General features: G+C 41.6%; 1 protein-coding gene across 1 annotated transcript; it reads right to left on the reverse strand.

Moving 5' to 3' along the window:
* Positions 1–1059: 1059 nt before the first annotated feature.
* On the reverse strand, positions 1060–13087 carry CCNE1 (cyclin E1). Its single transcript, XM_009908927.2, has 11 exons — positions 12601–13087; positions 12399–12486; positions 12075–12143; positions 5405–5547; positions 5193–5328; positions 4296–4442; positions 3424–3519; positions 2947–3081; positions 2742–2853; positions 2483–2640; positions 1060–1704 (listed from the first exon to the last, which is right to left on the reverse strand). The coding sequence occupies exons 1-11, from the start codon at positions 12612–12614 to the stop codon at positions 1582–1584; spliced, it is 1221 nt and encodes a 406-aa protein (XP_009907229.1). The 5' UTR covers positions 12615–13087; the 3' UTR covers positions 1060–1581.
* Positions 13088–13159: the final 72 nt, after the last annotated feature.

Raw genomic sequence — 13159 nt, forward strand, 5'->3', positions numbered from 1 at the left:
CTAACACAAGTCTTGACAACTCCTCCAGTGTTAAACTTCTTCAATAATAGGCAAAGACAACTTCCCTTTTTCTCAGATACATAGCTCTCTGAAAAACAAACTCCTCTGAAATAACACCAGCAAATTTGTTCAGCTAACATTTGCACTTAATTTTTAGCACAGGACTTACAACCATTTATTACAAGGGAAAAAAAAAAAAAAGCCAGCAACTCCAAATAATTTGTTTACTCTTTGTCACTGTAGGCATTTTTATTACATTAAAGCTTTAACATTTATCAAAACACTTGGGTGGGAAAGAGCAAAATGGAGAATAACTTAAAATAAAATAAAAAGCAGCCTTGCTAGCAACTCTTTAGAAAAATTAACCAACATCAGAGTAGAAGCTTCCTGAAATGTGTTGTAGCCTTTAAGTTATCTACAGGAGGACACAGTGAATCCTGGTAGTCTCACAAGTCTTCAGTGTTGTTGAACAGCCTTTAAAACTCAACATCATGAGTAAAAAAAAGAGCCAAACCACAAGCAATAACTTTTTACATTTCTATTTCCCTTTTCTCCAGAACCATGACTTTCCAGAAGACATCTTACTATGATTTCCCAGCCAACACACACCATTCCACACACCACTCCAGAATCCAGACAATTAGTTGTCCAAGACTGTACCATAATCCCAATTTTAAAGTGATTTGTTTTCAGATAAGGTAGGCTTTTCATACTGATCACTTCTTGCTATGAAGCACAACAATCCAGACAATCTGATTCAAGAATTTCCCAGTACAGCGATCATTAAAGTGTCCAGTGGAAGGATTCCATATAGACTTGTCATGTTTATTATCCCCTCCCTAGCCACCTGCATCTGGCTAAGAAAAAAATCGAAGTAGCCAACATGACAATTTTACCTCAGTACCCAAAAAGGAAGTTTTAGTTGGTAAGCCAGTAGTGGTAAATAAATAAAGCCATAGCTACTACATTTATCCCCAACTCCCACACTACTAGTGGTCACAGTCTGAAAAACTTTAGCTGACCATAATTAAAAGAAAAAAAAAAAAAAATATAGGGATATACATAAAACCAGCTGTCTTAGACAGCATTTTTATTAAAAATGGATACAGAGACATAGCAGCACTTACAATAAAGTTTTTAAAAGGCATCAAGTTGTAAGCAAACCATTTGAAAAAGAGGCTTTGAAGCATCATCTTCCACAGTACTTTTTGCCCATTTGTCATCAGGGGACAGTATGACTGCAGATTATCCAAAGGACAAACAGGCAGAGTAAATAACCTAAACTTCAAGCCCTTTTTCTGAACAGTTGGTCACATCAAGCATCACCCTCCATAGCAGCATTTGGAGCACTCATCGGTGTTCTTATAAGTGGCTGGTGTAGTTGATCCATTTCTTTAAAATACTTTAATGTTCAATAAAAATATTTCATATAGAAAAGTTCTTCTGACACAAAAGTAAAGTTTCCTTTTCAAATTCCATAAAAGCTTATGAACTTTACTGGCAGCATTTCTGTAATGGAGCAGGAATCAGAACCAGCAGAACAGGCACTTCAGCAAAACTGTCTGTCAACAGTTTCTAAAGTCATATTGGCTTCAGTCCAGAAGACTGTTTCTTACTACTTTGTGGTGGTGTAAGGACACCAGTGGGAAAAGGTGAAGTCCTGTTTTGCTCAGCCAACATGGCTTTTTTCGCTTGAGCTTTGTCCTGGAAGCACAAGAAAAGGGGAAAATCTCTTTAGCATATCTTTACAACAGATCAATAATTCAGTGGTTTATAACTTGATGATCTGTAAATGCATATTTGTATCTTACCTACCCTAAAAGCAACTGATAAATCATGCAGTACATGACAGTTAATGAACACAAACCCCAAGAGGTCAGTGTTAAACTTTTGGAATCTAGTGTTAATCATCATGGTACTTGTATCCTCAAGGAAGCAAAATGCAGAAGCAATGAACAGGAAGAGCTTTAGCTTCTACCACAACTAAAACTAAACTCCACCAAAATTCTGATAGCTACAATTTGTTGGACAAGACTGTGATCCTGTGCAAGTTCCTCATCCTAAAACCCACTCTTGAACAAATTCTCAGCCATGATTGTCACAGAACAGTCTCAGAGAGAGCATGCAAAACTGATCTTATTTTCCTTTTACCAGACAAGGTTGCATTATTGGTATTTCCTAGAAAGGAAAGGCTAACACAGTATCTGAAGCATCCCAAAGGGTAGAAACATGCTTCTGGTTTCTAGGGCAACCCTTTTCCCATTTGAGATGAGAGGTTTAAATCACAATCACCTTTTAAAACTACATACTGCACAAACCAGGTCATTGTCCCAAGAATTTAGCAACTGGAGTACAACCTTATGCCTTTTATCTGCACACACACTCTCCATCTGATAATGCTTGCGTTAAGTTCACTGTATATGCTAACCAAAGAAGAAACAAAATGTAGGGTTTACAGACAGGTTCTCTTCAATATACATACCAGCAAATCCAAGCTGGTTATGTGCGTCTGTATGTTGTGCAAGTCTTCAGGAGCAATACCTCTAAAGTGTTTGAGTTTGGAGCTTCCCACTTCCCTTAAAGCCATTGCAAAAGGAACCATCCACTTGACACATTCCTCTATCTCACACCACTCGTAGCCTGGAAGACAAGACACATGTTCATCTGACTGAACAAAGACTTAACATTTGTAAACATTAGTCAGTAGACTAACATTAGACTTATTTTATTATTGCCAATACCTGAAACTTTTTGCATCAGCTCAGATGAGGAGAAGTGATACAAAGCAGAAGCTGCAAGTACTCCATATGTGTACTCCAAGCATCCAATATCCAGCACACACAGATCCAAGAGCTACAAGACAATACGATTTTAGTACGTCTATCACAAGAACACTTTTTCCCTCTCCCCAGTGAAATGGCATTTGAAGCAAGAAATCAGTCTTACCTCTGCTATTTGTACAAATATTTGCTGTGGATATTGTGGCAGCAATACCTCATAAAGCTCATTTAAATATGCAACTTGCATGTAAATATTTAACCATGATACAACTGTCAGTGGATTTAAGTTCCAGTTAAGAGCCTGAAAGAGCAGACAAGACCTCAGTATTAAAGAGTAACTTCAACTATAGAACTCTACAGTTTCTGATCTGGAATAATTCCAGTTCATCAAGACATCTTTGAAACACACAAATATAATCCTCTCCTGTACCTCCTCCTACTGATAGGGTGGGGTAACAACTCATTTTGTTAATACACACATACTGGTGGATGATTTAAATCACTTGTTACTTAGAGTACACTGTTTTATAATTAGACAAAGAAATTGTGCCACCTAAGATTAACTGAGGTTCTGTGCTTTTAGTCTGATTATGCTATACATTAAAAAAGCTAAAGTAGAGCTAACTCCCCTTTGAAACACTACCTTCATAATAATCAGTTCCATACTGAGAATTTCATCTTCTGTACAAGCTCCATCTGTAACATAAGCAAACTGATGCAACTTTGGTGGATAAATTTCCTGAAAGATAAGAAAGCAAGTATTAAATTTGTGGAATAGGCTGGTCTCATGTGCTTCAAAACAAGAACATAAGAAAAACCCACCACTACTTCAGCATTTCAAAATAGGAGAGAAAAAAAAAATAACCAACCTCCCCATCCTATCATGTGGTTCTACTTTGCCTTTAATACAAATTTTTTAGCCAACTACTCTGCTCATAGCTTTCCCCTTTCACTCTTGATGATGCAGTACAACACACATTACATTTGAGTACAGCACCATGGAGACAGTATCCTAACTGCCATCAAGACTTTTCTACACATCCTGAAGAAAAGGCCTTTTATGGATTGAGAAGAACAGGTTGAGGAATAATAGCACTCTTAAAAGACAAACAGCAAGAACCTAAAAATCACTATGTATTTTAACAGTTCAATTTGTTCCAGTAAAGGAATAGTTCAGATTATGATCCAGCAGGTACTCCACTAGCAGAATTGTAACAACCAGTCTCTGTATACAGCAGCCAGCCAAAAGCTCATTTGGCAACTGCAATTGCAAACTTCAGATTTATTCTAAAAGTAAAATGACTGTCCTTAAGAGTAAGAGATGTACTGTGATGCTAGCTTGTCTTTTTTTTTTTAGCCACTTCCAAGAAAACAAAGAATTCTGAAAAGAAAAAAAAGGCCTTTTCTCTCTCCCAGCTGAAGACATAGCAACTCCATAAAGCCTGCCCGAATGCACCTAGTGTACAATAAGCATGCTGTCTGTTCATTCAGATATTTAAAGCTAGAGAGACTTACCTCAAGCTTTGCTGCTATGAATAAAGAAGAGATACCAATAAGCTGCAATAATGTTTTTACAACATTTTGTTGTGTTGCCATAAATCGATCAAAGAAATCTTGGGCTAAATAAAAAGTTTCTCTATGAAGCTTGTAGACTTCGCAGACCTGGAGAAACAGAGATTACAAAGGTCAAGAACAGTGCCAGAGTCAAAACCACATGCTACAGTTGTATTTTAAAAGGCAAGAGCTATACAAGAAATTTATGTTGGCTTTCTGCTTCGCAGCAGTTTTGAAGTAACATGTTAACAGAGCACAGGTGAAACAGTTTCCTTTGACACAACATGACTGCCACTACAGTAACTCCCAACACAGATCAGAGTAAAAACCTTATTAGGAAATGCAAGCACATGTTCTGAAGGTGTCAGAACATCAGTTCCTCATTTTTGCAAAGATGCATCATTCTGGCACCTCAAGAGAAAATTCCCACATTTCAGAATTAATCAGAGTCCTCCAAACAGCAGAAGAGACCCTACATACTGATCCACAGCACATCCTATATGTCAATAAAGGTTGAGAGATGCATCTGGTCTAAGTAACCACACTTTCCTACATAACCGTTTGTGCAGCTTTTGTCTGCACTGTGACCTCAAAAAGCCTACATTGTGGAGCTTTAGGGACAAATTGATTATCATCCACTATCAATCTAAATTATTATCAGAGTATGTTGTCAGTTTGTACATCATCAACTCAACCTCTTACATATTCTTTTTTTAAGTTTAGTGCCACTTCAACTTCAAGATGAAGATGAGTGTCTAGGGCTAAATGGGTTACATACAGATCATGAAAAATACTTGTGACAGTTATTAGTACATTTCAACAAAATTACACTTGAAATCCAAGCACAGAAAAGCTTACCTCCATTAGCCAGTCTAGAAGGATTGTTCTCATTTTAGGTTGCAGAAGAGGATGCCTTTGCATATAAAGTTTGTCTCTTACATATGTCTCTTCCTTGTTTATCATGTTCTTCCATACGTCCTCTCTGTTGGCCCAGCTATAACAGATCAATGTTTAGTCGCAAACCATAAGACAAAAGAGCAGACAAGACAGCAAAACGGAGCAGTGCTCACCCTAGAACTGGTAACGGTGAAGCTCTAGGTGGAACAACACTTAGATGCGCAAAGTGAGAGTAATCAACACCAACTGGATCATCGTCTTTATCTGGAGTAGGAATCAGCATGTGGGCATTCTTGTGAACGTTATTCCAGGATGGCTGTTGAATGAAATTAATGGCCTTTTAAAACAATCATTTTAGCTGTAAGTGTAAGACAAGACATTGTAAAGAAACTGTGACAAACTACGATTATTTCTGAACTGCACAGTCAGAGATGTCCACAAGTCATTTTGTCCAACCCTGCTGCTCAAATAGGGCCACCTATAGCCAGTGACCAAATGGCTTTTGAGTATCTCTAAGGATGGAGCCTCCACAACATCTCTTGGCAACCTGCCAGTGCCTGGTCATCCTCGCACTGAAACAAAAAACTACACATGAAATATTTCCTGATAGAATAGAATAGAATTAACCAGGTTGGAAGAGACCTTCGAGATCATCATGTCCAACCTATCATCCAACGCTACCCAATCAACTAAACCATACAACCAAGCATCCTGTCAAGCCTCGCCCTGAACACCCCCAGCGACGGCAACCCCACCACCTCCTCAGGCAGCCCATTCCAGTGGGCAATCACTCTCTCTGTGTAAAACTTCCTCCTAACCTCCAGTCTAAACCTCCCCTGACGCAGCCTGAGACTGTGTCCTCTTGTTCTGGTACTGGTTGCCTGGGAGAAGAGACCAACCTCCGCCTCACTACAACCCCCCTTCCGGTAGTTGTAGATGTTCACAGGGACTCTCCTGTGCTTCCATTTCTGTCCATCTCCTCTTGTCCCATCACTGGGCATCACTGTAAAGAACCTGGATTACTTTTCTTTAAATCCTCCCTTCAAATACATACACACATTAATAGAATCTCCCCAAGTCTTCTCCAGGATAAAGTTTCAGCTTCCTTAGCCTCTCTAGGAAAGATGCTTTGGTGCCTTAATCATCTCAAAGGTGGCCCTTTGCTGGACTCTTCCCAGGATGTTCCCTTTCATACTGGCAAGCCTGGAACTGGACTCTTGTGGCCTCACTGGTGTCAAGCAGAGGCGTGTTGCTTACTTTCACAGCAGAGAAAGTTTGTGGCCATAGTTGAAGAACATTTATCCTGTTCTTTTTGAAGAGCCACAACTATTTCATGGAAGAATATCCAAGACAGTCTCCAATTGTCATGCTACATTGTTTTCACCAAAAAAACCCAAAGACAACCCAAAGCTGTGGTTCCATGTAAAGCACACTCAACAATGAACAAAGCAAAATAGTGAATTCTGGAATTGTTCTTATTCATCTTGCAGCTCTAAGATGAAAAAGAAAAAACAGCATTTATGATGCAATTGTTTCCAGAACAAAGCAAGTACACGTTAAGGGACTGCCACTGAAGTATCAAAATTGGCCATTTCACATACAGAATTTCACCAGTCTGCAAACAAACACCAACACTTCACCCATACCTTTTTCTCTGGACCAGAACTTAAGTTTAGGTTTACTTTTTGACTGGCTAACTTTGTTAAACAAGGCCTTACTGTATGCTTCACGCAGTTCCCTTGCAAAACACTACTTGCCTTATTTTGAGTTAGAATACAAAGCCAGCCCCATGTCATCATGCCTAAGCAAATTAAAATCTGATATTTCTGCCTAACAGCAGTCAGCCATCTTGCTACAAACTGACCTGTTCTGCAGCAGTGAAAGGACAGAACTCCCTAAACAGAATGTGTAATGTGCTTCAAGAAAAAAAATAATTAAAAAGAAATCAGAAGAATCATTAGGTACTAACAAGTAAAATGCTCTACATCAAATTTTCCCTCTACAAGAAGCTTCCACACCTGCATTTCTGCCCTGTCCCTGCTACAAATGGTATCACTTTCCAGCAAAATGGCTACCTCCTAGCACCAGCTTCAGAAACAGAAACCACTGACTTTATGAAACAAAACCCACATTTAACAGTTGACTCACAGTTAAGACTGCTTTGTACTTTTGAGTTACTGATACACAGATGGGTAGTTTTTCTTCTTGGAGTTCTACATGCAAATCTAGCATGGCTACATACCCAGCCATGCCATGATTTAATTTGGGTAGGAAAAGACAGAAAGAAGCAAATGTATCTTTGTCTTTAAAATTTTATTCCTTACAAGCTTGAAGTTTGAATTAAAGTGTCACATCACCATTGCTTTAGGTTAACTTCTGTCCTCCCTCAAGACTAGACTTTAGTCTAGTCTTTGTCCTCCAAACTGCATGGCAAACCCAGCTGCCAACAGCTTCTGGAGAAGTGCTGCCTTATCAGTTAATCAGCAAACCAACAGAAAAGCAGTACATTATATAATACCTATTTAAAGGTGCCTACTACACCAGCAGCTTCTGAAGGACACAGAACTTACTCCAGAGACTTCAACTGAGTTAGACACCTTGCATGCTACACTACAGCAACATCAACAATCTTCTGTAAGGAAATTTAAATCAAGGGTCAAGACCCTCTTAGGAATTTTGAGAAGTGAAAACAAAGTATTTGACTAGGTAATATCACTCATCAAGATAACTGGGGAAAACAAGCAAGCAACAGAAAAAACATACAGCTTACCTATAGACAAGGAAGAAACAACTGCACAGGGACCTCAAAAGCAAAGAAGCTACCAGGAAGGGAGACAGGATTCTGAGTTAACCTAGGAGAACACCATTGCTGTGGCATAGATTTTGGTTGATAAAATGATCATGTTTATCAAACTCTTGAGTCTTTAAAGCAGATTTAACAAGACATTCAACCAAAACTAAGAGACTGTATCAAGAAACTACATTACATTACACTAACTTGAAGGAAATGTCAGCCACCACTGAAAGAGGAAACGGTTTAAGATGGGGAGGGTGTAAGGAAACCATGAAAAAGCTTCCTTTGGGCTTGCAGAGCCAAAACAAAGAAGAGGGGGGAAAAAAAGAGAACTACCAAAAGTAAGAGATTTAGAGAATCTCTGCAGCCTAATGCAGGAAATCCCATGGTCCTGGACTTACTTCTGAGGTAAATGGGGGCTGAGCAGGATGCAAGCCAAAATTCAATAGGGAAAACTGCCTCTTCAAATCTATGTGGAGGCCAACAAGAAAGGTTGGTAACACCCACAGCAATATTCCAGACACAGGAATGGAACTCAGAGATACAATTTTGTGTCTCAGTTCTAATAAAAACTGATTAAAGAAATTGAACTGAGGACATGAGAAGGCTCAATAGAAGGTGCACCAAAAAGGGTAGAAGGTAGGTCAAAGAAGTCATCCATCAGAGCAGTCAAGTCCATACAGCTCCAAAAGAAAACCCAAGAGTTTGAAAGTGGTTGTTCTTTTTTTTGAAGCTCAGATGTTCCTCACTTCAGTTTTCTGCAGCATGGTGTGACTCACCAACATATCAAATGTTCATTTAAACAGATCTTCTGGACATCTTTCAAGCATATAGGTCATACAAAATGCAGCACGTGGCGTCCAACTGGATTACTGGTTATGGGCAGAGCCTTCACTGAAGCAGCCACATACAGGAATACAAGCTGCTGAGACTCATGCATTTCAGCATGAACTGGGAGGCACCAGAAGAAGCTTACACAGATCAGAGCAAGGAGGACAGCATGAAAGCAGAGGAAGAGTGTTACCCCAAACTGCATTCAAACAGTAAAGCAGACAACTTTCAGCATGGGAATCAAAGGCAGAGGAACAGGAGGGGAACAGGCTTGTTTGTCAGCCAAAAAAGCAGCACCTTGTACCAGAGAGACATTCATAACAGATACTAAACTGCAGCCTTAGTTTGCCCATCACAAAAAACCCATCTGTTTTTCAGTCATAAGGATGCACCAGTTTAAAGTATAGGAGGTTTCTCTGCCACCAAAAGGCAATTCCAGAATTAGTAAACTGGGAAGAAAAGAACTATTCACATTAAGTTGTTCCTATTCTTTCTGAATAGCACAGGAACTTCTGCTACTTCTCATTTTCTAAAGAGTCTGAATTCTGGATATACTTTCCATTCTTTATCTGAAGACTTTTAAGTTGGATTTGAGGTGAGCTTGCTTTTTTTTTTTATTGGATATTTCAGAGATAACCTAGACTAATTAAAGGAACTTTTTGAAGGTTACTTTCAAACCAGTTAGAGTGGAACATTTTTGACAACAGTAAGACTGGATTCTGGAGACTGGTTTAGTGAGAAACTGATCAAAACTGTTTCCTGAGAGCTCACTCCTTTTCACTTTAAAGCATTAGTTAGTCTACAGAAACTAACTTCTAGCTTCAATTCTCTACTCGATCTAGAGGTGGCCTTGTAAATTGCATCACAATTGCATGGATGACTCTAACTTATTTTGACGAATTTTGTTCTACATGGAGCCTTAGAAGTGCATCTCTTCACAGAAAGCAGGGAGCATTAATATGAGAACTGCTAGCAGAATTACAGCAGTGCCAGTTCTCCAAAATCAAACACAGAATTTATGCAATATTCTCCTGTCGCAGACCTGATGATATAGCCACCATTTCATCACAAAGGGTAATGGCATCCTAATTAAGAACTCGGGCCTTATGTTCAACAGACACAAACTAATGAATTGACTATGAAGATGTCATAAAGTGGGATGTGACTATGATATTTTGCCTTGTGCATAAACCAGTGTCAGTAAATTTATTTAATGTAGAAGTCACATGGTATAGGCAGCAGTGAATTTATGGCTTTTAGAATTGTTGTGCCTCAACAGAATAACTATCTCACTGGCTATGATACAAGCCTGCTATACTGCTGCTGGAACTGTAAACACATTCTCATTAGTGGCCCATGGCAATTTATATCAGAGAATAGCTTGTGTCACACCATAGACTGAAGAGCTGCTGCTGTGCAGCCAAATGTTAGCTTTTTTAAACAGATCTGTAACAATCTGGCTACTTTGTCACAACAAAACCCTTTCTCTATGTAGGGAGGGATAACAGGTACTCATTTTATTTATGGTTTTGAGAATCTAAGGGCCAAATCCCACTAGCATCCTAAGCTTAACTTGAAAAATTCAAGTAAATACTTGGGCTACTTATGGTCTAAATTACTTGACTTTTAATTTACCTAGGATTCCTGAAGTAACATTGAACAGCTACTAGGCCAGGAACATAAACAAGAACAAAAATTTGGAAGTCTTTATCTGCTTTAAATTTGAAGGTCAATGTGCTCAAAGTATTTCATGTTTCTTTCCACTATCCTTCTAGAAGAAGGTTAAAATAAGGTCCCTGTTGAGGGCTTTTTAACAATACTTTATTATTATGCAATAAACATGCACAAAAAGCCCTTGCTTGGCTCAAACTGAATGAATCTTTGGGTGAAGGAGAGCGCTGTGGTGAAGGACAGGCAGCTCTTCCTTGTCAGAAGTGAGAAATTAGTTTAATATACTGCACAAAAGAAAGACAGAAGGGAAGGAGAGATCCCCTCATTAAATGCTCACCATTTGAGCCCTGCTTAATATGTTGACTGATAACTAGTATACACAGTTGCAACAAGCAGAGGCCATTCCAAACAATGATGCCCATCTGTTATGGTAGCACTTTAGTCTTAGAACTTCCAGCTGCCACTTCTGGTTAGATGTGCCACATTATGCATAGCCTTGCGTACCAAATACAGCCTGCACACCCCGATCATGACTTTTGCAGCTTAAGTATTGCCCTGCACATGCATTAACAGGCTGAAGTCCTAGTGACAGTGTCTGAGTAAGCATATGTGTGCATAGAGGGAAAAAATGAGTGGAACAAACCTATCTCAGAAAACAGGCAACTCTGTTTTTATTGAGTGGGCATCCCAATGCACAAAAGTATTGTCCTTTCAATACCACATACCGACATAGACACTATTGCTGTCTATACTTGCTCAAAGATTCCAAGATTATAGGAGAGGCACTAAGGGATCAGGATGACAGTATTAAAGTTAAGTTTTCGTATCATAACTCAGACCATTCTAAATGTCTCATTGACAAAACTGGCAATGGTCACTACTAATCTCCACTGCAGACCCGATTTCCACAGTTAAGTGACTGTACAGAAATGATCCCTCTCCTCTGCAGAGAAATTGATCTTATTTTACCACTGCATTAGCATCTAGTATAAACTGCAAGGTTCTAAGCAGGAACCTCATGCTCTCTCATCAGTATGAATGAAGCTGATGCTGGAAGGGGATCTCTCCTCTCCCACGGTGATATGCAAGTAGAGATGTGACTGAACAGAGAATCATTTCAAAAGATGATTCAGGTTGTATATCCAAGTCTTATGCTTTGGCCTGCAAGGTACATCTTGTTAAAATGTGACTGCTCTTGCAACTCTCTAAAAAGGTCAATGCAGAATCACTGTATGCAGGCCTAAATGCACATTTAGGCATTCATAAGCTGCACCCTTACAATCACAGGGCAGCTGGATATATTGAAGTATTAATACACTTTATGCCAAAACAGACATCACCTCTTGCAAAGACTGCAAAGCAACCTGTACAACCTGAAATGTTTTGCACTTTTAATTAGCCAAGATTGATACTTCCCTTTGCCCATTTCTATACAGTATATGATAGGCAGATAGCTACTGCACAAAGTTTACAATAATGAGGCACTGCAAAATAGTGATTGGGTTAAGTAAGATTATAGGAGTATTATCTAAAGCCAAATCAGTTACCTGGTTTTCATATTGCTTTTTTCTAGTCATCTCAATCTTGGCAACTTCTTCATCAGGATCCTGTAAGAACTACAAAAAGGAATATATGATTTCAGGAGCACGAAGTGCAGGACAAGCAACCTTTGGCTACCATGACTTGCTACCCATCCCTCAGGATCACAGCCTCCCAGCAGACCACTGTCCGCCCAACACCCAGACCACCACATGGCCCCCAGCTACCCAACAAAAGGAAGCGAGGGCCCAGAGGCTAAGCCCGGCGGCAGGGCAGGCGCTGGCCTGCGGGCACCAGAGTGGGCCACGGGGCCGGCCCGGGGCCTCACTCACCGTGGCCACATCGGCTTTCCTCTTGCGGGCTCGCATACCGCACTCAGTATGCTCCCCCTTGGCGGGAGCCTTCTCCTCCACGCAGTCACTAGCAAGAGAGAAAAGAAGGTGAGAGAGCGCCGTCCGCGGGGAGTCGCCTCTAGGGTGCCTGACGGGAGACCTCGGCCTACAGGGCCCCACGCACAGCGGAGCAAGCACTCACCTCTCCCGGCGCATGGTACCCGCCTGGGCCGGGTCGGGTCGAGCAGAAAGCGGTGCGGGGAACGGCCGAGCAGGCCCGGGCCCCAACCTCCACAAAGGGCCGCAGAGGCGCGGGCGTACGGCGCGGAAAAGGCGGCCGCAGCCCCGGGCCGGCCCCGCCGGCTCCCCCCGCCCCGCAGCCGGGCACCCCAGGAGGCGGCAGAGGCGCCCGCTGTCCCCTGCCCAGAGTCTCACTCACTCACCGCTGCTCCAGACCTCCCCGGCCGAGAGCGGGCGGTGGGCGAGCGGGCGGCAGCGGTGTTGGCGGGGCGCGCAGGGGCAGGGCGGGAGCACAGCGCGGGCGGGCTCCGCTGGGCGCCTCCTGCCTCACGGCGCGGCCGCTCCCGTCCCTGCGCACAGCGCGGCCCGCGCCGAGCGGGACATTTAAACGCGCGGCGCGAGGCCGCCTCCCCGCCCGCCCGCACACGTGGCCCCTCGCACAGAGCCGGGGGACGGCGCCCGGTCGGGGCGGGGTCTGCGGGGGGCGCGGCGGGGCGCCGGCAGGCCCTGAGGGGAGCAGC

Source organism: Dryobates pubescens, chromosome 19 (assembly GCF_014839835.1).
Source record: "Dryobates pubescens isolate bDryPub1 chromosome 19, bDryPub1.pri, whole genome shotgun sequence".
Lineage (NCBI taxonomy): Eukaryota > Metazoa > Chordata > Aves > Piciformes > Picidae > Dryobates > Dryobates pubescens.